Source organism: Schistocerca serialis, chromosome 1, assembly GCF_023864345.2.
Source record: "Schistocerca serialis cubense isolate TAMUIC-IGC-003099 chromosome 1, iqSchSeri2.2, whole genome shotgun sequence".
In the NCBI taxonomy this organism is placed as follows: domain Eukaryota; kingdom Metazoa; phylum Arthropoda; class Insecta; order Orthoptera; family Acrididae; genus Schistocerca; species Schistocerca serialis.
In genome coordinates, this window is record NC_064638.1 from 389398350 (window position 1) to 389421012 (window position 22663).

A 22663-nucleotide genomic window follows, 5' to 3' on the forward strand; every position below is an offset into this window, starting at 1 on the left:
CAATTTACCTTGGTGGTGTCTATAACTTATTCAGTTTACATACAGCTTATATATAAGGAAAGAGCAAAAAAATAATATGATTCAATACACAGTATCCTACCAGTGAAACCATCATATGTAGATGGTAGTGTTCATTGTGAGCTCAGGAGATAATTTTAAGAATGGTACATATTATCATGACAGTTTCATACCGGATAATATCAGACATAACAGTTTCTGTAAATCGATTTGTTTTCATCACCTAACTTATATTTATATTGGAAATAAGAGGATGAAAATCTGCAAAGGTATTTCATTAACAATGATGGGCCAAATCCTCATTTGTATAACTATTTCTGGTTCAGAAATATTTACAATAAACTGAAAAATTTGTTGCAATGTTAGTAAATGTCAGAAAATGTGCTCTGGATAACTGTTGTCTATTTTTAGAAGTGGCGAAAAGTATCTACATTCAAAGGGCGCATTAAAACACCGTTTCTTCCCAAAAATCACTTTTTTTGTACCAAATGAACCACTGTCACTGATGTCAGATGATACAGAGAACATGCTTTTCACTTCACACCATTACAAGTAATGTATTAAGCTAGTACTGTGTAAATGCTCCTGGCAAGCAGCAAGATTCATGGAAATTGTGATGGGCCAGCAGCAAGGCCATATTGTAAATGTGCTCTGAGACTCGACACGCACAAAATGGGTGCCATTAATTACTTCATATTTCAATATCCGATGCAGAATTTTATTGTTCACACAGTCAATGGCACTGGCAAATTCAGTTAGTTCTTTTTGCCTCTGCTTCAACTACAAGTGCTGTATTTATTAAGTCAACAATCTGCCAAGTTTTTGTTGCAGTCTACCCTTTTCCTTGCAAGTAATCCTCTGGGCCAATATTGCTGTGCTAATTACTTGCTCTGGAAATTTTACTGTTACCACACACCTTGCTTGCTGGAGTATGGCTTTTTCAAGTAATTGTTCCTGATGCATTTGTTCATTATGCAGTTGCTGCTTGTAATTTGATATCTGCTGTTGCAGTTATTAGTTCTTTATCTGCCACAGTGTCTTACTGTTGAATTTATGTTTTGGTCCCTTTCTTCCTCATTATGTCAACTCCATGAAGGATTCTGACCTTCTGTTCAATGCCTATCATGTTCAGGCATCCTATAAGAAATATAAAAGAAGCTCTGTTTTATTACTTTTATTTTGAACTCTGTTTCAAGTGTTTGATTTGCAGATAATAAGTTTGTAAGCTATATGTTTGAGCTATTTTCTACAAATACACCTTAATATTTTGTAAAGTTAATGAGTTAATTTTTGGTAAATAATGTGTATGATTATTTCCTGAATGAATTTTCTGTTGTGTGAAATATTCAGTCAGTGAGTATGTACTTTCATCCTTTTTCAATATTTTGACTGTATTACTGTTGTCATACATCTCTTGCTACTTTGCCAAAAATAGAATGTTCCTGTTTCACTGTGTAGTAGACAATGAATGCTATTTGGCTTATTGACTGGTCTACAAATGTTTTTTTGTCTAAAATATCAAATAAGTATGTACTATTTATGAGATCTGTTTTTTTGTAGTGTTTATATAATCATGTTGTGCAAAGATAACAAAAGCTCTCTGTTTAAAAGTTTGAAAAACAATTCATTATTACGAAAAATGCTTCATTTTAACACGTGTGATAAAGAACTGAAAATAAAATATATAAAATAACTGTTTATTGTGAATATTTCAAACTGGAGCAAAAAGGTAAACTAGTTGTCTTTAAAATAAGATTATATATCCTTTTATTTCACAAGTGCATATGATAAGTATTTATGACTGGTAAATACACTGTTGATTACTCTGGTTAATCAAAGTATTATGATTTCATAGCTAAATGTCATTGACCCTGACAATGATGAACTATGTTGGGTGCTGCCAACCTTTGACAGCTAAAGCATCCCATGAAAAATTGTTATGATCATGGCATATAATGAATCATAGTTTGGAAACTGTTATGTCCTTCAAAAGACGTCTCAAAATTTTTCCACTTGCAGTTTTTGGGATAGCGTTAACAAATCTTACACCACCACGTAAACGTTTCTGAGGTGAAACCAAACCTGTAATAATGAAATTATTCAGTTAATGTACTGCATCTCTGTAATTAACATACTATAAAAAACAATTTCATGAAATTAGTGTAATTTTGATGTGAAAAAACATTATTACTTTTTGTGAGGACACTGATTCTTCATCATCATTATTCTTACCATAAACAGTATCACCAGACCGGTCTTCTCTGCTATATGATTGGTGTCGGTACTACTACTATTGCTTTCCTGAGACAGTAAAATGAATGTATCAGTTTGTTTTTACACCTTAAATAGTAAACTTTACTTTCTGCATGCATGGCAAGCTGGTACTTGCCCGAAGCCAAACAGTGTGCTGGACTGCTTTCAGTATTGTTCTTCTAACTGTACAAAAATATTGTATGCAGATGACACATCAATAGTGTGTAAACACAAAGACTATGTGAGTCTGGAGGTACAGTGCAACAGTGTAACTAATGAAATAGTCATATATAAAAACAAAGATGAGGTGACTTACCGAACGAAAGCGCTGGCAGGTCGATAGACACACAAACAAACACAAACATACACACAAAATTCAAGCTTTCGCAACAAACTGTTGCCTCATCAGGAAAGAGGGAAGGAGAGGGGAAGACGAAAGGAAGTGGGTTTTAAGGGAGAGGGTAAGGAGTCATTCCAATCCCGGGAGCGGAAAGACTTACCTTAGGGGGGAAAAAAGGACAGGTATACACTCGCACACACGCACATATCCATCCACACATAATGAAATAGTCAAGTATTTTAATGAAAGCCATCTAAACATAAGTGCTTCAAAGACTGCAATGATGGAATTTAACACAAGGAAACAAATAGAATTTGACATGAAATTATCCATAGGAAATGACATCGTAAAAAAGGAAAAATGGACAAAGTTCTTGGGAATTACAATCCAGGACAGCCTCAAATGGGACATGCATATTGATTCCTTAGCATGTAAGCTGTCGAAGAATGTGTTTGCTATAAATATTATTAGCAAATATTGTAAGGACATGTGTGTACTAAATACTGCTTATCATGCCCTATTCTCATCAAACTTAAACTATGCTGTAGAAATATGGGGTGCAACAACTCTAGCCAACGTAAGTACATTATTAATACTACAGAAAAAAGTTATCAAAATTATTTGTGGTGCCAAACCTAGAGAATCATGCCGGAATCTGTTCCCAAAATTAGGTGTGCTTACCATTATAGGTGTATACATATTGAAAGTTATATTGCTTGTGAAAACAATAAATCCAAATTTCAACTGTGACCTGCACCAGTATGATACAAGGCAAAAGTTCAGATACCATGTAAATAGCCACAGAACAGCTTTATATGAAAAAAATGCACTTCATGCTTGGCTGAAGCTAGCCAATGCCCTACCAAAAAGTCTCACAGCCCTTTCTACTAACAAATTAAAAGATCAGCTAAAAAGAATTCTAATTGAAAACCCTTTTTATTCCTTAGACGAGTGTTATATCTGTATGAAAAGTGCTTCATAGGTATGTCAAGCTCATAGTTTTAAGTAACCTACAACTAATATAATGTTGATAAAAACAATAGTTGTAATATCGTGATTGTATACTACAAAATGTAAAATCCATCAAAATGTAAAATTTATTAATACAAACAAATCTTTAGTTTGTAATTTATAAACATACGTATTCAGAAGAATAATGTGTATGATGTCCTGAAACTGTATTATTTCTAGGGATTGTATTTGATTATTCGATGTTGAATAAATATTATTATTATTATTATTATTATTATTATTATTATTATTATCCCTGTTATGGAAATGATCTTATTTAACTCAAGTTAAAATCTTATTAAGCTGCTAACCATAATCAGATGAAAGCCTCAAGCTCTCAAATTTAAATTGTTCCAATAGTTGTTCAGAGATCCTGTTAGAGAACATTTTCCTTCACAAGCAACATACCATTTGGCACCCCCTTCCCCCCTGCTTGTATATTTTCACTCACATCATTTGTGAGGGTACAGAATTTTTACATAGTTAAATTTAGGATCTCTTCTTTTAAAGTAAGGGGTTGAATTTTTCTGTACTGTTGTCATCTTACATAAATGAATAATAGCACACTTTATCTGTGGTGGAGTAAAGGGGAATGGTTCAAACAAAGAACAGTTCCATATTTTTGAATATGATACTACATGGTTTGTTCAAATATTTGTTTGTGCTGCCTTCTGCTTGAGGTACTCCTATGGTGGCATGCAGTATTTGAAGTTCGTCAGAACTGCCTTTACATCACAGCAAGTATGGGACAGAGCTTCCACCTCTGCTTGGACATTGTAAGGACCACCTTGGAATAACTCATGTTAAAGACTATCAATGGAAACTATATGCAAGAATTTGTATGTAAAAACTTGTACCAAAGAGCTGCAAGTTTGTTTCAATATTGAAATTTGTATGTTCATACAGACTGCATGATGTACAGATTCATGCTATAAATGTAAACTGTTATTTAATCCTGTGGATGACCATTTCCATCAAGGAAGAGTGTAATAATAAGGGATAAATTACAATGGAAAATGATTCAATAATAATTTTTCATCATTTTGCCACCAAGAACTTCTTGCTTTCAGATTCCTGTTTCACACCAGGGTCACCATGTCAAAGAATTATGGTGACAAAATCGTGAAAATATTATTTCATATATATATATATATATATATATATATATATATATATATATATATATATATATATAAAAACAAAGATGATGTGACTTACCAAATGAAAGTGCTGGCAGGTCGACAGACACACAAACAAACACAAACATACACACAAAATTCTAGCTTTCGCAACCAACGGTTGCCTCGTCAGGAAAGAGGGAAGGAGAGGGAAAGATGAAAGGATTTGGGTTTTAAAGGAGAGGGTAAGGAGTCATTCCAATCCCGGGAGCGGAAAGACTTACCTTAGGGGGAAAAAAGGACGGGTATACACTCGCGCACACACACACATATCCATCCACACATATACAAACACAAGCAGACTCTCCTTTAAAACCCAAATCCTTTCATCTTTCCCTCTCCTTCCCTCTTTCCTGACGAGGCAACCGTTGGTTGCGAAAGCTAGAATTTTGTGTGTATGTTTGTGTTTGTTTGTGTGTCTGTCGACCTGCCAGCACTTTCATTTGGTAAGTCACATCATCTTTGTTTTTAGATATATATTTCCTACGTGGAATGTTTCCCTCTATTATAACTATATATATATATATATATATATATATATATATATATATATATATATATATATATATATATATATATATATATATATATTTTGACAGTGAATCATCTGGCAAGTATTTCATGTGTGCAATGTAAACTCTTTGATTCTCTACACTGCATCTGAGCTAAAAACAAAGTATAGATGTATACTTTCTTAGCAGTCTTACAATCACAGTTACTCACAGTATTTAGAGTGTATGTTGTTTGTTTAAATAAACTGCATTTACACACAACATTTAATGACCCACCTTTCTGAATCATGCACTGGAATGATCAAATCGCATACCATGCCAGAAGAATTGAGTCGCGCGCTGGAATGTAAGTTTTCATGTCAACTGCATCGTGCACAATCACTCATGAGCAACTGCATTTCATAATCAATGCGTACCATAACAAGCACTGACTTACCAACAAGAAATGTGATCCTATGTCCAATTACACCCATCTCCATGGACAGTGTTGCCAATGCACACTTGTGTGGTGGCACTCAATCTGGGGGTAGGCCAGTTCGAATCCTGGTGGCGGAAAAAAGTTTTCACTGCCAGTATTTGGCCAGCAAGGGGGAGAGAGGTGGTGGCGTGAAGTTCCTAATCACCAAACTTTGCACCAATGTCCCCGGTTTAAATATCAAACCTCTCCACCATGTCTAATGAAGCGAGGACTTGTGATGGTGCATGTTGATGTTGATTCATCCATTGGATGGGGCCATTAAGATTAGTGGACCCCTTGGTGCTTTTCTTAACGAGTGTCTCATGAAGTGAGGGCTTGTGACGCTGTTGATGGTGATCTGTACGTTGGATGGGGATGTTAAGCTTGGTGTTATTCGCAAGGAGTAGGCTATATGCTGGCTAGACTACATGCTGGTGTCATGTTTCACTATCTCCCTTCTCTTATCATCATTATTATCATCATCATCATCATCATCATTGTAATTATCATACAACACAAATGTTATGCTACACAGACATTCTCGTTTGCTGTACTTCTGTTTGTGGTCTCAATGTATGTGGTTGCTTACAAGAGCTGATGTGGATACCAGTTGTTTTCATGTGGAACTTTCTTGTTGATGTCTTTCAGGAAATTTCAGCCACTATGTACGAGGGTTATTCCAAAAGTAAGGTCCGGTTATAAAAAAAAATCAAAACTAAAATGTTTTTTCAAAACAATTGTTTTATTTACATTCCTTACATCTTTATCTATTTTTCTACATAACTTCCATACTTATTTAAACATTTGTCACATCGTTCAACAAGCTTTTGAATGCCCATGTTATAGAAATCGGCCGCCTGTGACGATAACCAGTCCTTAACTGCTTCTTTCACTTCATCATCTGTGTCGAAGCGCTTGCCGCCGAGAAACTCCTTTAAGTAACGGAACAGGTGGAAATCACTTGGCGCCAGGTCCAGACTGTAAGGAGGATGGTCCATCTGTTCCCATCCAAATTTCTTGATCAGAGCTTGCGTTTCATTTGCAGTGTGGGGTCTGGCATTGTCATGCAACAACAAGATTCCAGACGACAAAAGACCATGTCGCTTATTCTGGATTGCACGTCGAAGTTTAGTCAGGGTAGCGCAGTAGGCGGCTTTATTAATCGTTGTTCCTCTCTCCATAAAGTCGACTAACAATACTCCACATCTATCCCAGAACACAGTCGCCATAACCTTACGTGTTGAGATTGTCTGCTTTGCCTTGACCTTGACTGGCGATGACGTGTGACGCCATTGCATTGACTGACGTTTAGACTCTGGAGTGATGTGAGAAACCCATGTCTCATCCCCTGTGACAACATTGTCTAAAAGACTGTCACCTTCCTTATGATATCGCTCCAAAAAATCAAGAGCAAAAGCCATTCTTTTCATTCGTTGGGGCTCAGTAAGCAGCCTGGGAACCCAACGGGCACACAATTTGTGAAACTTCAAATGTTCAGACACAATTCTGTACAAAGTTGTTCTACTCACATTCGGAAAATGCATGTCTACGTCTGTAATAGTGAATCGGCGATCTTCACGAATTTTTTTGTCAACCGCATTGACCAAATCGTCTGAAATCACTGATAGTCGGCCACACCGTGGTTCATCGTGCACATTATCCCGTCCTTCATTAAAAGCTCGCACCCACTTGCGCACTTTACTGTCGCTCATTATGTTAGGACCGTACACTTCAGTAATCTGCCGATGGATTTCCGCCGCTGAATTGTTTCTTGCAGACAAAAACCGTATCACTGCCCTTACTTCACAATCGGCGGGCTGATCAATTGTCTTAAACATTGTAAAGTGACACTGTGAACTACACTCAGCAACAGTAACAAAGCGAATGGCGGCGTTTGACGCGCAAGGCTTGCCGGGAGTCGGCGCGCATGCGTGTTTTGTCATTGGCGCCAAATTTCAATAGTTACGGCGAATCGGACCTTACTTTTGGAATAACCCTCGTATTTAGAAAGCCTGATGGTGACACAGTGTATCGTTGAAACTGGTTGCCAATAAATTGATAATGAAATTACAGCTGATGGCAATGTTGAAAACTGTAAATACAGTTACATCCTGGCTGCACTTTTTGAGCAGATGGCTGCAAAAGTACAAAATATCCTAGCTTCTCCACCAAGCACTGAAAAATACAGCTCCATCAAGCACACATTTGATGCAATCTGAAGCTAAGTGATTTGAAAACCTGCTCTGCAATGAAGAACTCAGTGGCCACATGCCATCTCAGCTACTTCATCATCATTGCACACTGGCAGTTAATGCAATTAATGATGATATTGTGTGGAATATGTGGCTGTCACGCTTACCTGTGGTTGCACATTAAATACTTACAGTTTGTGCTGGTGACCTCAATGCTCTTTGGAAGCACTGCTAGCCCAAGTAGCTGAACTGTTAGCAATTCATGGCCGTACAGATATGGCACTCCACATGTAGTCCAGGTAAATTAGGAAAAATGGGGGGAAAATTTATAAAGTTTTGAAAATTTGGAAAAACACTCTTAGATTATGAGCCCCCTACTTCCGTTCATTACTGACTCATTTCAGGGTATTCAAGTCCTTCACTATTGATGTCTCTCCTTCCGAAACAGATTTTCCACAAATAAAACAGGTAGTAGGGTCCAGCATTATTGTTTCCTCAGTCCAGACAAAAGAAGTGAGACTAATAAGAAGCACTTCATAACATCACAAACTGATGAATACTGCCACAAAAACAGAACACTCTGGCACTACTTTGACAGTTAATTATATTAACTCAACTGAACTGGACACTAGGTAGGAAGTAAGGACAGTGACAATAGCGGTAGGTGAGCATTGAGTGAATGGGAAGGGGAACTTGAGTTTTCTTTGTTGGCGTGTACTCTTGATTTCAACAATACTGATTGCAAAAGAAATATCATCAAGTACAATATACAAGCTTCGAAATATTTCCACACTTTTAATTTAAATACTCAGCCAAGCACGAAATATTTCCACACTTTTAATTTAAATACTCAGCCAAGAAAAAAAAAAAAAAAAAAAAAAAAAAAAAACTGCAAACTATTATGTTAAAAAAATTCTATTCCAATACCTCAAATACCATTCATATAAATGGAAAGATCTTTTCCATGAACAGTTTTGCGAGGAATATATTTAGTGATAAGAGTTCTGTTTGAAAAATGATCCTTTTTGGGTGTAAATTTAAAATGTGGTACAAATTGACTTTTGGACGGGTTAAATGGGAATGTGCCCCCCCCCTCCACCCCCCCCCCCCCCCCCCCCTACGAAGGGAACTATTCTGTTTCTTATTACTATACCCCATATGAGTATTTTCCCAGAGATTCAAAACTTTATAAATTTTTCCCCCATTTGCTGATTTTCTTACTAATTTGCCTGGGGTTATGTGTAGCACAACAATGACACTCTTCCAGCAGAAATTAGCTCACCAGGGAGAGTAACTGCTGGTATCACAAAAAGATTTGGACCTGAATCTCAGCAGTGTTGACTAAGCTGCGCCAAGGGATATGCCACCAGAAATCCGTAGTGACTGTGACTAATTTCAAATCAGACAGCTGTTGACAGTTTATAACAGAGCACTCCGCTAAGCTACAATTTCTGTGACACAGATGCTGACCTCTCAGTTTACCCTTTTTCTCAGTTTTCATGGTAGAATACTGGACGATATGCTCAAAGCCGCTGTCTGCACTCCTTTCAGATTTTACAAATTTGTATGAATGCCATTTTGACTGTTCAATGCTGCACAAGACTTTTGAGTGTGTTATGTTACATCTACACTGATGACCTGCTTGTAATGATGTCTAGTAAGGCAGATCATCTAGCACATCTACAGCAATATTCACTAGGCTACAAGAACATGGTTAAGTGATTAACTCACAGAAATGTGTCTTCAGAGCAATGCTAGTAAAATTCTTAGGGTACTTTATCAATTCACAAGGAATTCCACAACTTCAAAACAGAGTGGGAACTATTTCTCAGTTACCCCAGGCTACAGTGTGCAGTCATGCACTGTTGGCAGCACCTCTCAATGAAATGCTAAATGGTTCACCTAAACTTGGAGACAATCTATGGTGGATTGATAAAAAGAAAGCATTCTTAGAATAAGTAAAAGCTGCCACTGCAGAGGTTGAATTGTTGGCTAATTCTCTTCCTGATGCACCTCTCTCAGTTATGGTACATACATCATCAACTGCAATTGGAACAGTGTTACTATATGTGCAAAATGAATGGCAAGCTGTAGTTTTCTTCAGCAAGAAATCATCACCTTTGTAAGCAAATTGGACAATATATGGCCATGAGCTCTATGTGGCGTATGCCTCAATCAAAAGTTTATGCATACTCTTGAAGGTAGACATTTTACACGTCTCAAAGTCCATAAGACACTTGGGTTTACTTTCCGTCAAAAGCCAGACAAAGCATCACCGCACCAGTTTTGTTATCTGGACTTCATTGAGCAACTTACTACGTCAATTCAGCATGTTTGGCGATACGCAAAATGGATCAACAAATGCACTATCTCACTTTAATGCTGTCACAAAGGAACTAAAGGAACTTGACTTCATAGTGCTTACCAACACCCAATAAAGAAACAGTGAACTAAAGATATGTCTTGAACCACCATCAGGCTTATAGCTCCAATGCAACCAAATACTGAGCTCGAACATATCACTATTCTGTGAATTATCAATACCACAAGTGCTCGAACATATCACTATTCTGTGAATTATCAATACCACAAGTGTGACTGTTCATTACAGCAGATTTTTGCAACAAAGCAATTTCACCTCATCACAGGCTCTCTCAACCAGGAGCAAGGGCTAGTATATGACTGGTGAAGAAGGCATTTATTTGGCCAAACATCAAACAGGATTGTGAGGCATTTGTTTGCCAGTGCAGTGCTTGTCACTGCAACAAAGTCACTCAGCATGTAACACCCCCTCCCTCTGAGTCAAAGCTTTGAACATTTCCACATTTACGTCACTGGACCTTTGCTACTGTCAGAAGGGTAATAATATTGCCTGACAGCAATTGACCTTTTTTATTGTTGACCTGAAGCCGATCCTACGAAAGACACAACAAAAGCAGCTGTAGCCAAAAACTTCTTCTGTGACTGGATCCTGCGCTTTGGCATTCCTCTCCATGTTACTACTGATCAGGACAAGAGTTCTTTAAAGCACTCTCAGAATTGATCGTTATGAGCTGTATTCGAACCTGCACTTACCAAGCCGCTACTAACAGACTTGTGGAATGGCTTCATCAGCAATTAAAGACCTTTCTCAGAAGCCAAGGCTCAGAGCATTGGACTGACAGTCTACCTATCATTCTACAATGCCTCCAGACAGCTGTCAAAGAAGCTCTCACACTAGAATGGCTGAGTTAGTGAATGGTGAGGTACTTTGATTGCTGAGGGAGTTATTTACCAACATATCAAACAGTATTACTGAAGCATAGGATTTTGTGCAAAAACGCTCACAGATCCACATGCTCCATCCTGAAATTTCCAAAGAACATTCTACTCAGTGACCATGGCTTAAATCATACAATTAGGCTTTCATCTGTCACAATGCTATTGATAAATCTCTTCATCCACCATAAGATGATCCATACATGGTATTGGCATGCCACAACAAAATATTCAATATCAATATTGATATCTATGACTCTTTCACCACTATATCCATCAAAAGGCTCAAGCCAGTCTTCACCCCAGCTAACATTGAGATGTGAGTTCCATGACAACACTGGACACATCTTATCTTCCACTGCTACCAACTGTGCCTCCAAGTGAACTGCAAGATTCAAATGGCTCTGAGCACTATGGGACTCAACTGCTGAGGTCATTAGTCCCCTAGAACTTAGAACTAGTTAAACCTAACTAACCTAAGGACATCACAAACATCCATGCCAGAGGCAGGATCCGAAACTGCGACCGTAGCGGTCTTGCGGTTCCAGACTGCAGCGCCTTTAACCGCACGGCCACTTCGGCCGGCTGAACTGCAAGACACAACTTGTTTTGGGCACCACATACATTTCTACTTCAAACACCATTGACATTCAGGAGAGGGGGGGGGGGGGGGGGGGGTGATGCGGACAGTAATATGAACACTGAATCATCTGCTAAATATTTCACATGTGCAGTATAAATTCTTTGATTGTCCACAATGTCTCTGAGCTAAAAACAAAGTATAGGTACAGATGTTCTTAGCAGTCTTCTGATTATGAGTACCAGTTGTAATAAATTGTTATGTGCTTTTTCCATATAGTTTATACTTCATAAATGTGGTCTATGCTCTATTTCAAATATTCCTGTTTACCCTACTATTAGTAGACTACATGACTCCTCATTTATATAAGACAACAATGGTACAGAAAACTTTGCATCTCTTTAAAAGGAGAGGTCCAGAATTTGACTACATAAAAATTCTGTGCCCTCACACAATTTTTGCTACTAATTAATAACCCAGTTGCACTTGGGCACCTCTGGCACTTATTCTGAGCTTGGTGCCCCAAATTGTTGCTTATGTTGCCTGGGCATTAAACCAGCCTTGACATCCTTGTGCTACAGAGGCAAAATCCCAGTTTTAATAATCACACCAGGCCAACACCAGTCATTTTCTTTTTGCTAAAATGTATGAAATAATTATAAAAATAAAGATTGGGAACAACATATTATATTATTTGATCATGTTCTGAGTTCTCTCAACCAACTTGCATTATCTTTATTAACTCTCTAATATATTTTATGGTAATGAACCAAGCAGAAGAAATGAATCAAAATATGTGCTGCAGCTAGGACTCGAACCCGGGTCTTCTTGCTTGCTAGGCAGAAATGCTAACCATTACACCACCACAGTACAATGGCCAACAGTGCCTCGTGAACTAACCAAGCTGAGTGCCCTCCCCAACACAAACTTCAATTCATATCTTCTGCTTATTTTCCCTTACACTGTCACTAATGCCAGGGCTCTCCAACATCGGAACAGCACCCCAGCGTTGGACATAATGGGAAAGTCCTGCACCAAAGGAGATCTTATAATTAAATGTTTCCCCGAGACATTTAAGTCTCTTCATTATCTACGATAAGGATCAAAGCTGCCATTCCAATGTCAGAGAGTCCTGGCATTAGTGACAGTGTAAGGGAAAATAAGCAGAAGATAAGAATTGAAGTTTGTGTTGGGGAGGGCACTCATCTTGGGTAGTTTGTGCAGCTATGATGACCATTGTACTGCGGTGGTGTAGTGGTTAGCATTTCTGCCTAGCAAGCAAGAAGACCCAGATTCAAGTCACGGCTGCAGCACAAATTTTGATTCATTTCATCTGCTTCAGTGTCTCAGGGAAACGTTTAATTATATTTGATGGTGTTAATAATTATCACCTTTATTGGCATGGAATTCAAAAGAAATTTATGTTGTAAATCCCTGTATAACAAATAGGAAACAACACATTAGAATCTGACATACAGGTAGAGTTATTTACAGTAAAGCACGATGTCCTAAAAAGTGTAGTGCATGGAACAGCATTGTTTACGTTATATGTAAATGACCTCCCACAAAATGTAAATCAGTAAGCTTGACTCTACATCTTTCTCTGCTAACCACTGTGCAGTGCATGGCAGAGAATACTTCTTATTGTATCACATATTAAAGTTTCTGAACACTACATCTGCATATGGAATGTGTGGAGAATGACTGCTTAAAATACCTCTGTGTGTGCATGGCAATTAGTCTAAACTTGTCTCTGTGGTAGATTCCTCACTTATTACTGGTAGTGGAAACCCTTTTGCCAAATATTTTGCATCTATCTTCAAGCGTACATCAGTTCAGATTTTTCATAATTTCCTTGACGCTGTACCGTGAGTCAAAAAAAGCTACTGCGGTTCATGCTCCCCTTCTCTGTATACATTCAACATCCCTCTTACAGATGTTTGATGTGGGTCTCACACACTAGAACAGTATTCAAGGAGGGGTCACACAAGTATTTTGTAAACAATGTCCTTTATGACTAACTGCATTTTTCCCAATATACCCACAATAGGCTGAAGTCTAGTGTCTGCTTTATCTATGACTCTGCCTATGTGATTATTACATTTCATATCCTTACATACTGTTACACCCGAGGTTTGTACGAGTTGACAGATTCCAGTTGTGGTTTCACTGATATTGTAATCATAGGATACAATAATTTTTTCATATTATGAAGTGCACAATTTTCCATTTCTGAACTTTTAAACAAAACTGCCAACTTCTGCATCACTTCAAATCATCTGATGGAATATTTATGCACTTTGTTATAGATTTATGTACTTCGTTACAGATAACTGTCTCCCCCCATGAACCATAGACCTTGTCGTTGGTGGGGAGACTTACACACCCCAGCAATACAGATAGATGTACCATAGGTGCAGCCACAACAGGGGGGGATCTGTTGAGAGTCTAGACAAACATGTGGTTCCTGAAGAGGAGCAGCAGCCTTTTCAGTTGTTGCAGGGACAACAGTCTGGATGATTGACTGATCTTTGGCCTAGTAACATTAACCAAAACGGCCTTGCTGTGCTGGTACTGTGAACGGCTAAAAACAAGGGGAAACCACAGCCGTAATTTTTGCTGAAGGCATGCAGCTTTACTGTATGGTTAAATGATGATGGCATCCTCTTGGGTAAAATACTCCAGAGGTAAAATAGTCCCCCATTCGGATCTCTGGGCGGGGACTACTCAACAGGACGTCGTTATCATGAGAAACGAAACTGGCCTTCTACAGATCTGAGCGTGGAACGTCAGATCGCTTAGTCAGGCAGGTATGTTAGAAAATTTAAAAAAAGGGAAGTGGACAGGTTAAATTTAAATATAGTGGGAATTAGTGAAGTTTGATGGTAGGAGCAACAAGACTTGTGGCTTGTGGCAGTGTTATAAATACAAAATCAAATAATGGTAATGCTGGAGTAGGTTTAATAATGAATAAACAAATAGGAGCACACACAAGGTACTATGAAAAGCACAGTGAATGCATTAATGTAGCCAAGATAGACAAGAAGCCCATGCCTACCACAATAGTAAAGTTTATATGCTAACAAGCTCAGCAGATGATGAAGAGATTGAAAAAATGTATGATGCAATAAAAGAAATTATTCAGATAGTTAAGGGAGATGAAAATTTAATAGTCATGGGTGACCGGAATTCGATTGTAGGAAAAGGAAGAGTAGGAAAATTAGTAGGTGAATATGGACTGGGGGTAAGGAATGAAAGAGGAAGCCGTCTGGTAGAATTTTCCACAGAGCATAACTTAATCATAGCTAATACTTGGTTTAAGAATCATGAAAGAAGGTTGTTTATGTGGAAGAGGTCTGAAGACACTGGATGGTTTCAGATAGATTCTATAATGGCAAGACAGAGATTTAGGAACCAGGTTTTAAATTGCAAAACATTTCCAGGGACAGATATGGACTCTGAGCATAATTTATTGGTTATGAACTGTAGATTAAAATTGAAGAAACTGCAAAAAGGTAGGAATTTGAGGAGATAGGACCTGGATAAAATGAAAGAACCAGAGGTTGTATAGTTTCAGAGAGAGCATTAGGGAACGATTGACAAGAAGGAGGGAAGAAATACAGTAGAAGAAGAATGGTTAGCTTTGAGAGATGAAATACTGAAGGCAGCAGAGGTTGAAGTAAGTAAAAAGATGAGGACTAGTAGAAACCCTTGGGTAACAGAAGAGATATTAAATTTGGTTGATGAAAGGAGAAAATATAAAAATGTGGTAAATGAATCAGGTGAAAAGGAGTACAAATGTCGAAAATGAGATCGACAGGAAGTGCAAAACGGCTAAGCACAGATGGCTAGAGGACAAATGTAAGAATTTAGAGGCATATATCACTAGGTGTAAGGCAGATTCTGCCTGCAGAAAATTAAAGAGAGCTTTGGAGAAAAAAGAACCACCTGTATGAATATCAAGAGCACATGGGAAACCAGTCCTGAGCATAGAAGGAGCGTATAGAGGATCTATACTAGGGTGATGTATTTGAGGGCAGTATTATGGAAATGGAAGATGCCATAAATGAAGATAAAATGGGAGATATGATACTGTGTCCAGAATTTGACAGAGCACTGGCCCTCAAGTAGACAACATTCCATTAGAAATATTGATAGCTTTGGGAGAGTCAGCCATGACAAAACTCTACCATCTGGTGAGCAAGATGTGTGAGAGACAGGTGAAATACCCTCAGACTTCAAGAAGAATATAATAACTCCCATCCCAAAGAAAGCAGGTGTCGACAAGTGTCAAGTTTACTGAACTATCAGTGTAATAAGTCATGTTCGCGAAATACTAACACGAATTCTTTACAAACAAATGGAAAACTGGTAGAAGCCAACCTCAGGGAAGATCACTTTAGATTCCACAGAAATGTAGGGACAACTTATCTTAGAAAATAGATTAAGGAAAGGCAAACCTACATTTCTAGTATTTGCGGATTTAGAGAAAGCTTCTAACAATTTTGAATGGAATACACTCTTTCAAATTCTGAAAGTGACAGGGATAAGATACAGGGGGCAAAAGGCTAATTTACAATTTGTACAAAAACCATATGGCAGTTATAAGAGCTGAGGGGTTTGAGAGGGGAGTGAGACAGGGTTGTATCCTACCCATGATGTTATTCAATCTGTATACTGAGCAAGCAGTAAAGGAAACAAAAGAAAAATGAGGAGTAGGAATTAAAATCCACGGAGAAGAAATAAAAACTTTGAGGTTTTCCAACGACACTGTAATTCTGACAGAAACAGCAAAGGATCTGGAAGAGCAGCTGAACGGAATGGACAAGGTCTTGAAAGGAGGATATAAGATGAATATCGACAAAAGCTAAATGAGTATAATAGGATGTAGTCAAATTAAATCAGGTAATACTGAGGGAATTAGATTAGGAAATGAGACACTTAAACAAGTAGATGAGTTTTGCTATTTGGGAAGAAAAAACTGATGGTTCCTAAGAAGAGAAATTTGTTAACTTTGAGTGCAGGTTTAAACGTCAGGGGGTCTTTTTTGAAAGTATTTGTATGGAGTGTAGCCATGAATAGAAGTGAAACATGGACGATAAATAGTTTAGACAAAAAGAGAGTAGAAGCTTTTGAAATGTGGTGCTACAGAAGAATGCTGAAGATTCGATGGGTTGAGCACATAACTAATGAGGAGGTATTGAATAGAATTGGGGAGAAGAGGAGCTTGACTAGAAGACTTGAAGAAGGGATCGGTTGGTAGGACATGTTCTGAGACATCGAGGGATCACCAATTTAGTATTGGAGGGCAGTGTGGAGGGTAAAAATCGTAGAGGGAGACAAGAGATGAATACACTAAGCAGATTCAGAAGGATATAGGTTGCAGTAGTTATTCAGCGATAAAGAAGCTTGCACAGGATAGAGTAGCATGGAGAACTGCATCAAACCAGTCTCTGGACTGAAGACCACAACATCAACATAAATAAATAACAGACAGATGTTACTATTAATGTTGCATGTGAGGTCTTTATATGACATGAACAGCAAGGCCCCCAACACATTTCCTTGGGGCATTCTTGATATTATTTCTAGACTGCTACTAACTCTACACACAAGATAACATGCTGTATCATCTCTGCTAACAAATCATCAGTACAGTCACAAATTTAATTTGATACACCATATGATAGTACTTTTGTTATTAAATGTAGGTGAGATTTTTGAAAATCAAGAAATACTGCATCTGAGTCCTTGGTTGATGGCTTTCAGGATATCTTTTGAGGAAATGTGTTTCACATGACTAATGTTTTCAGAATCCATGGTTGGCTTGAAGGAGTCATTTTGTGAAAGATGTCTCATTACATTTGAGCTCAGGATGTGTTCTAACATTCTACAGCATATGAATGTCAATCATATTGAATAATAATCTTGTGGATCACATAAGGGGCCTGCCTCATAGATGGGTGTACCTGTGCTTTTTTTCAAACTACTCAGCACAGTTTTTGTGGAGGGGAACTATGAGTATTATGGTTAAAAGAGGGGATAATTCATTTCTAAATTCTGTATAGAATGTGATAGAGGTTCCTTTGTAGTCTGGAGCTTCGTTCAATTTGCTCTTAATCTCTATTTAATCTTTCCAGTTTTTATCAGATGTTTCTCAAGAGTGCAGACATTAATATCACCAATGACTACACTGAGGAAGACTGAGATTGAAATGCACATCTAGTGATCCTCATTTAGTTTTACTACACTCTTTCCCAAAATAGCTTTAAAAAAATGCTGGCATGTATCTTAAAAATCCTGCAGCTGCTTCCTTCCCCATCTTTCTTCCAACCAAATAGTGCTCTGTGTCTTCCTTTCTTCTGTTTACTCATTATGATCTTTCTGTTTCCCTCTGCACTCTTAGTACAAAGACCACAAATTTAAAATCTGTATGAAATTTTTGAACATACAGGGTATGAGATGCAGAATGAACATTTAAGTAGAAAAGAAGTAGAAACACAGGTTATGTGAAGGGATAGGGGGGACTGAGGACAGCAGCAAAAGAGAGGTCAGGTATAGGTAGCCAATGGAGAAGAAATAAATAATAGATTAAACGGAAAGTAAATAAGAAGAAAGATATAGATACACAGCACAGAGAATACAATGACAAGACATGATGAAGTAATTCTGTCTAACCCATTGTTGTGGCCTGAAATATGTTTCTAAAGAACTGCGATCCTCCCCCCCACCCCCCACCCCCCACACCCCTCCTTCCTGACTCTCATTACTCTAAGTAACTTCCTCCTATATGGAGATGTTTCATCATTTCCTTGAAATCCTGTTATATTTTGAGATATGACTTTATTGTGAGGTTCATATCTACTGAACACCTACCACAGTACCACAAGTTTATATGCCAACTAGCTAGCTGAAGAAGAGATTGGTAAGTCATGGTTCCAAAATTTTGACGTGAATTATTTACAGAAGAATGGAAAAACTGGTAGAAGTTTCAGTCCCAGAGATACATAGGAACACACAAGGCAATACTGACTCTTTGTCTTATTTTAGAAGATAGGTTGAAGAAAGGCGAACTGACACTTACAGCATTTACAGATATAAAGAAAGCTTTTTTCGTAGTTTACTGGACTACACTTGAAATTTTCATTTAGCAGGGACAAAACACAGGGAGTGAAAGATTATTTACGACTTGTATAAAAGCTAGCCTGAAGTTACAAGAATTGAAGGACATGAAAGAGGGAGCAGTAGTTGAAAAAGGTGTAAGCAGGGCTGTAGCCTATTACCAATGTTACTCAGTTTCTACATTGAGCAAACAGTAAAGTAAACAAAGTAGAGGTTTGGAAAGGGAATTAAAGTTCAAGGTGAACAAACAAAAATTTTGAGAATTGCTGATGACACTGTGATTCTGTCAGAGACAGCAAAATACTTAGAAGAGTAGCTGAATGGAATGGATAGTGTATTTTAAAATGATTATAAGGGGAACATTAAAAAAGTAAAACAAGAGTAACCAAGTATAGGCAAATTAAATCAGGCTAATTGAGCAGAAAGTAACTGATGATGGGTGAAATTGGGAGGATATAGACTGCAGACTGGAACTAGCAAGAAAAGCATTTTTGGAAAAGAGGACTTTGTTAGCATGCAGTATAAATTTGGTGTTAGAAAGTCTTTCCTGATGGTTTTTGTCTGGAGTGTAGTCTATTACAGAAGTGAAACATGGGCAATAAATTTAAATATGGTGCTCTCTGTTGTATTTGCACCTATATTTGTTTGACATGAAAGCTTATTATGTTGACAAATGTATGTTTACAATGAAATATTACTGTGAATGTAAAATCATTGTATACAAATATGCATGAATGGAGTAAGCTTTCATGTCAAATAAATACAGATCCAAATACGGTAGTGGGCACCACACATAAATTTATGAAGGGTTATAACAGCAGAAAAACTGAAAAACAACCTCAACAAAGAACTCCAGGACACTATATTGTAACATCTAAAATGTAAGGCACATAATTACGAATGGAGATGTAAGCCATGCAGCAATATACATGCATAATTTTATACAAAAAAATTATAAAAAAATAAAAAATAAAAAAAATGGTAGAATGTGCTGCAGATAATTTAAGGTGTGACACTACAGAAAGCAAAGTGGCAACCTGTGGATTTGAACTCAACTTATACCAAATATATGTCCACTGTTTTAAGCTCTGCTCCACTTCACTTGATAAGCAATAAATCTGAAGCTCAGTCAAGTTGTGAGGTGGCACTGGCCATATCTGCAGGTTCCTTTCTAGCTAATCCATATGTTCTGTGTGCTGGCCACAGTACAGATTTTTTATTTATTTATTTTTTACTGCAGATTGATTTCTGAATTTTATGACATATGTGTTACCAGCTTACCAGCTACAAATGATATAACCTCCTCTTCTGTTAATGATACACCCTGCTGTTTGACAACATATGCCAAAGGAAGTTCACCAGCCTCTACATCTGGTACTGATGTAACTGCAGCATCTTTTATTTTTGGATGTGATAGTAGTACAGCCTCCAGCTCTGCTGGTGGTACCTGTAAAAGAGTTTCTTCTTTGCTTACTGACAGTTTACATAAAATTTTATCTATATGCAATATTTTGTGTCATAAAGAACAGTAATACAGATATACACTAATATTTATGAAAATTGTAACATTTAGAATGAATTGCTCAAATTAAGCTAACACCACAGGAGTTCAAGAGCAATGTAAAAGCAGTAAGTAATTGAAATTTCAGACAGGTAGTGTACATATAGGCCCAGCAGTACCCCATCTTGTATGGTCTTAGAGGTTAGTTCTCCATTAGTGAAGGGGCATTAGATGAAGTGTAAATTAAATGTGTATGCCAGTGCCGGTATCCCTAGCTGATGTCAAACGGAAAAAAAATACCATTATACTGGTGAGATCAAATGGAGCAGACTAACCTGTCTCCAGGAAATAAGTTTGTCAATTGTGACAGTCTAGTTCATACTAGGCATGCTACCAAGCCAGTGTGATGTGCATGAAACCACAAGATTGATTTCTGAATTTTATAACATATGTGTTACCAGCTTACCAGCTAGATCCCAGTACATAATGACTACAATCTTATCCACATGGCTATATCTGCCCAACCAGCTTTGTTCACCATGCTGACTTGATCCTAAAGCACTGTTGTGGATGTGTTCATGTTCATGCAAACTGTTTGGCATTGTCTGCAGTGGGATGGACAGTTGCTATGCATGCCACTACAATGGCTTCCATTATGTGGAAAACAAGGGGGAAAAATGTCAAACTGACATGGCATGTCAGTGTCACTTCTGGCATACTAAGTACATCTACATCTACATCTACATCTACATCTACATCTACATCTATACTCCGCGAGCCACCTTATGGTGTGTGGCGGAGGGTACTTATTGTACCACTATCTGATCCCCCCTTCCCTGTTCCATTCACGAATTGTGCGTGGGAAGAACGACTGCTTGTAAGTCTCCGTATTTGCTCTAATTTCTCGGATCTTTTCGTTGTGATCATTACGCGAGATATATGTGGGCGGTAGTAACATGTTGCCCATCTCTTCCCGGAATGTGCTCTCTCGTAATTTCGATAATAAACCTCTCCGTATTGCGTAACGCCTTTCTTGAAGTGTCCGCCACTGGAGCTTGTTCAGCATCTCCGTAACGCTCTCGCGCTGACTAAATGTCCCCATGACGAATCGCGCTGCTTTTCGCTGGATCATGTCTATCTCTTCTATTAATCCAACCTGGTAAGGGTCCCATACTGATGAGCAATACTCAAGAATCGGACGAACAAGCGTTTTGTAAGCTACTTCTTTCGTCGATGAGTCACATTTTCTTAGAATTCTTCCTATGAATCTCAACCTGGCGCCTGCTTTTCCCACTATTTGTTTTATGTGATCATTCCACTTCAGATCGCTCCGGATAGTAACTCCTAAGTATTTTACGGTCGTTACCGCTTCCAATGATTTACCACCTATGGCATAATCGTACTGGAATGGATTTCTGCCCCTATGTATGCGCATTATATTACATTTATCTACGTTTAGGGAAAGCTGCCAGCTGTCGCACCATGCATTAATCCTCTGCAGGTCCTCCTGGAGTACGTACGAGTCTTCTGATGTTGCTACTTTCTTGTAGACAACCGTGTCATCTGCAAATAGCCTCACGGAGCTACCGATGTTGTCAACTAAGTCATTTATGTATATTGTAAACAATAAAGGTCCTATCACGCTTCCCTGCGGTACTTCCGAAATTACCTCTACATCTGCAGATTTTGAACCGTTAAGAATGACATGTTGTGTTCTTTCTTCTAGGAAATCCTGAATCCAATCACAAACCTGGTCCGATATTCCGTAAGCTCGTATTTTTTTCACTAAACGTAAGTGCGGAACCGTATCAAATGCCTTCCTGAAGTCCAGGAATACGGCATCAATCTGCTCGCCAGTGTCTATGGCACTGTGAATTTCTTGGGCAAATAGGGCGAGCTGAGTTTCACATGATCTCTGTTTGCGGAATCCATGTTGGTTATGATGAAGGAGATTTGTATTATCTAAGAACGTCATAATACGAGAACACAAAACATGTTCCATTATTCTACAACAGATTGACGTAAGCGAAATAGGCCTATAATTATTCGCATCTGATTTATGACCCTTCTTGAAAATGGGAACGACCTGCGCTTTCTTCCAGTCGCTAGGTACTTTACGTTCTTCCAGCGATCTACGATAAATTGCTGATAGAAAGGGGGCAAGTTCTTTAGGGCTTCTGGAGAAGTCGCCTTGCAGCCTGCCCTACAAATATGGCCACCTTCTTGTGGATGTTATTGTGA

General features: G+C 38.1%; 1 protein-coding gene across 4 annotated transcripts in view; it reads right to left on the reverse strand.

Annotated features, from left to right (window-relative positions):
• Window positions 1–1768: 1768 nt before the first annotated feature.
• The window catches only part of LOC126471284 (luciferin 4-monooxygenase), a 256816-nt gene continuing 235921 nt past the window's right edge, over window positions 1769–22663 (reverse strand). For all 4 annotated transcript variants that reach the window (XM_050099406.1, XM_050099414.1, XM_050099422.1 and 1 more), the window contains exons 8-9: window positions 20203–20368; window positions 1769–2100 (exon numbers count right to left, since the gene is read on the reverse strand). In XM_050099406.1, the coding sequence (XP_049955363.1) occupies window positions 1979–2100; window positions 20203–20368 (288 nt within the window). In that variant the 3' untranslated portion in view covers window positions 1769–1978. The remainder of the gene's footprint in view (window positions 2101–20202; window positions 20369–22663) is intronic.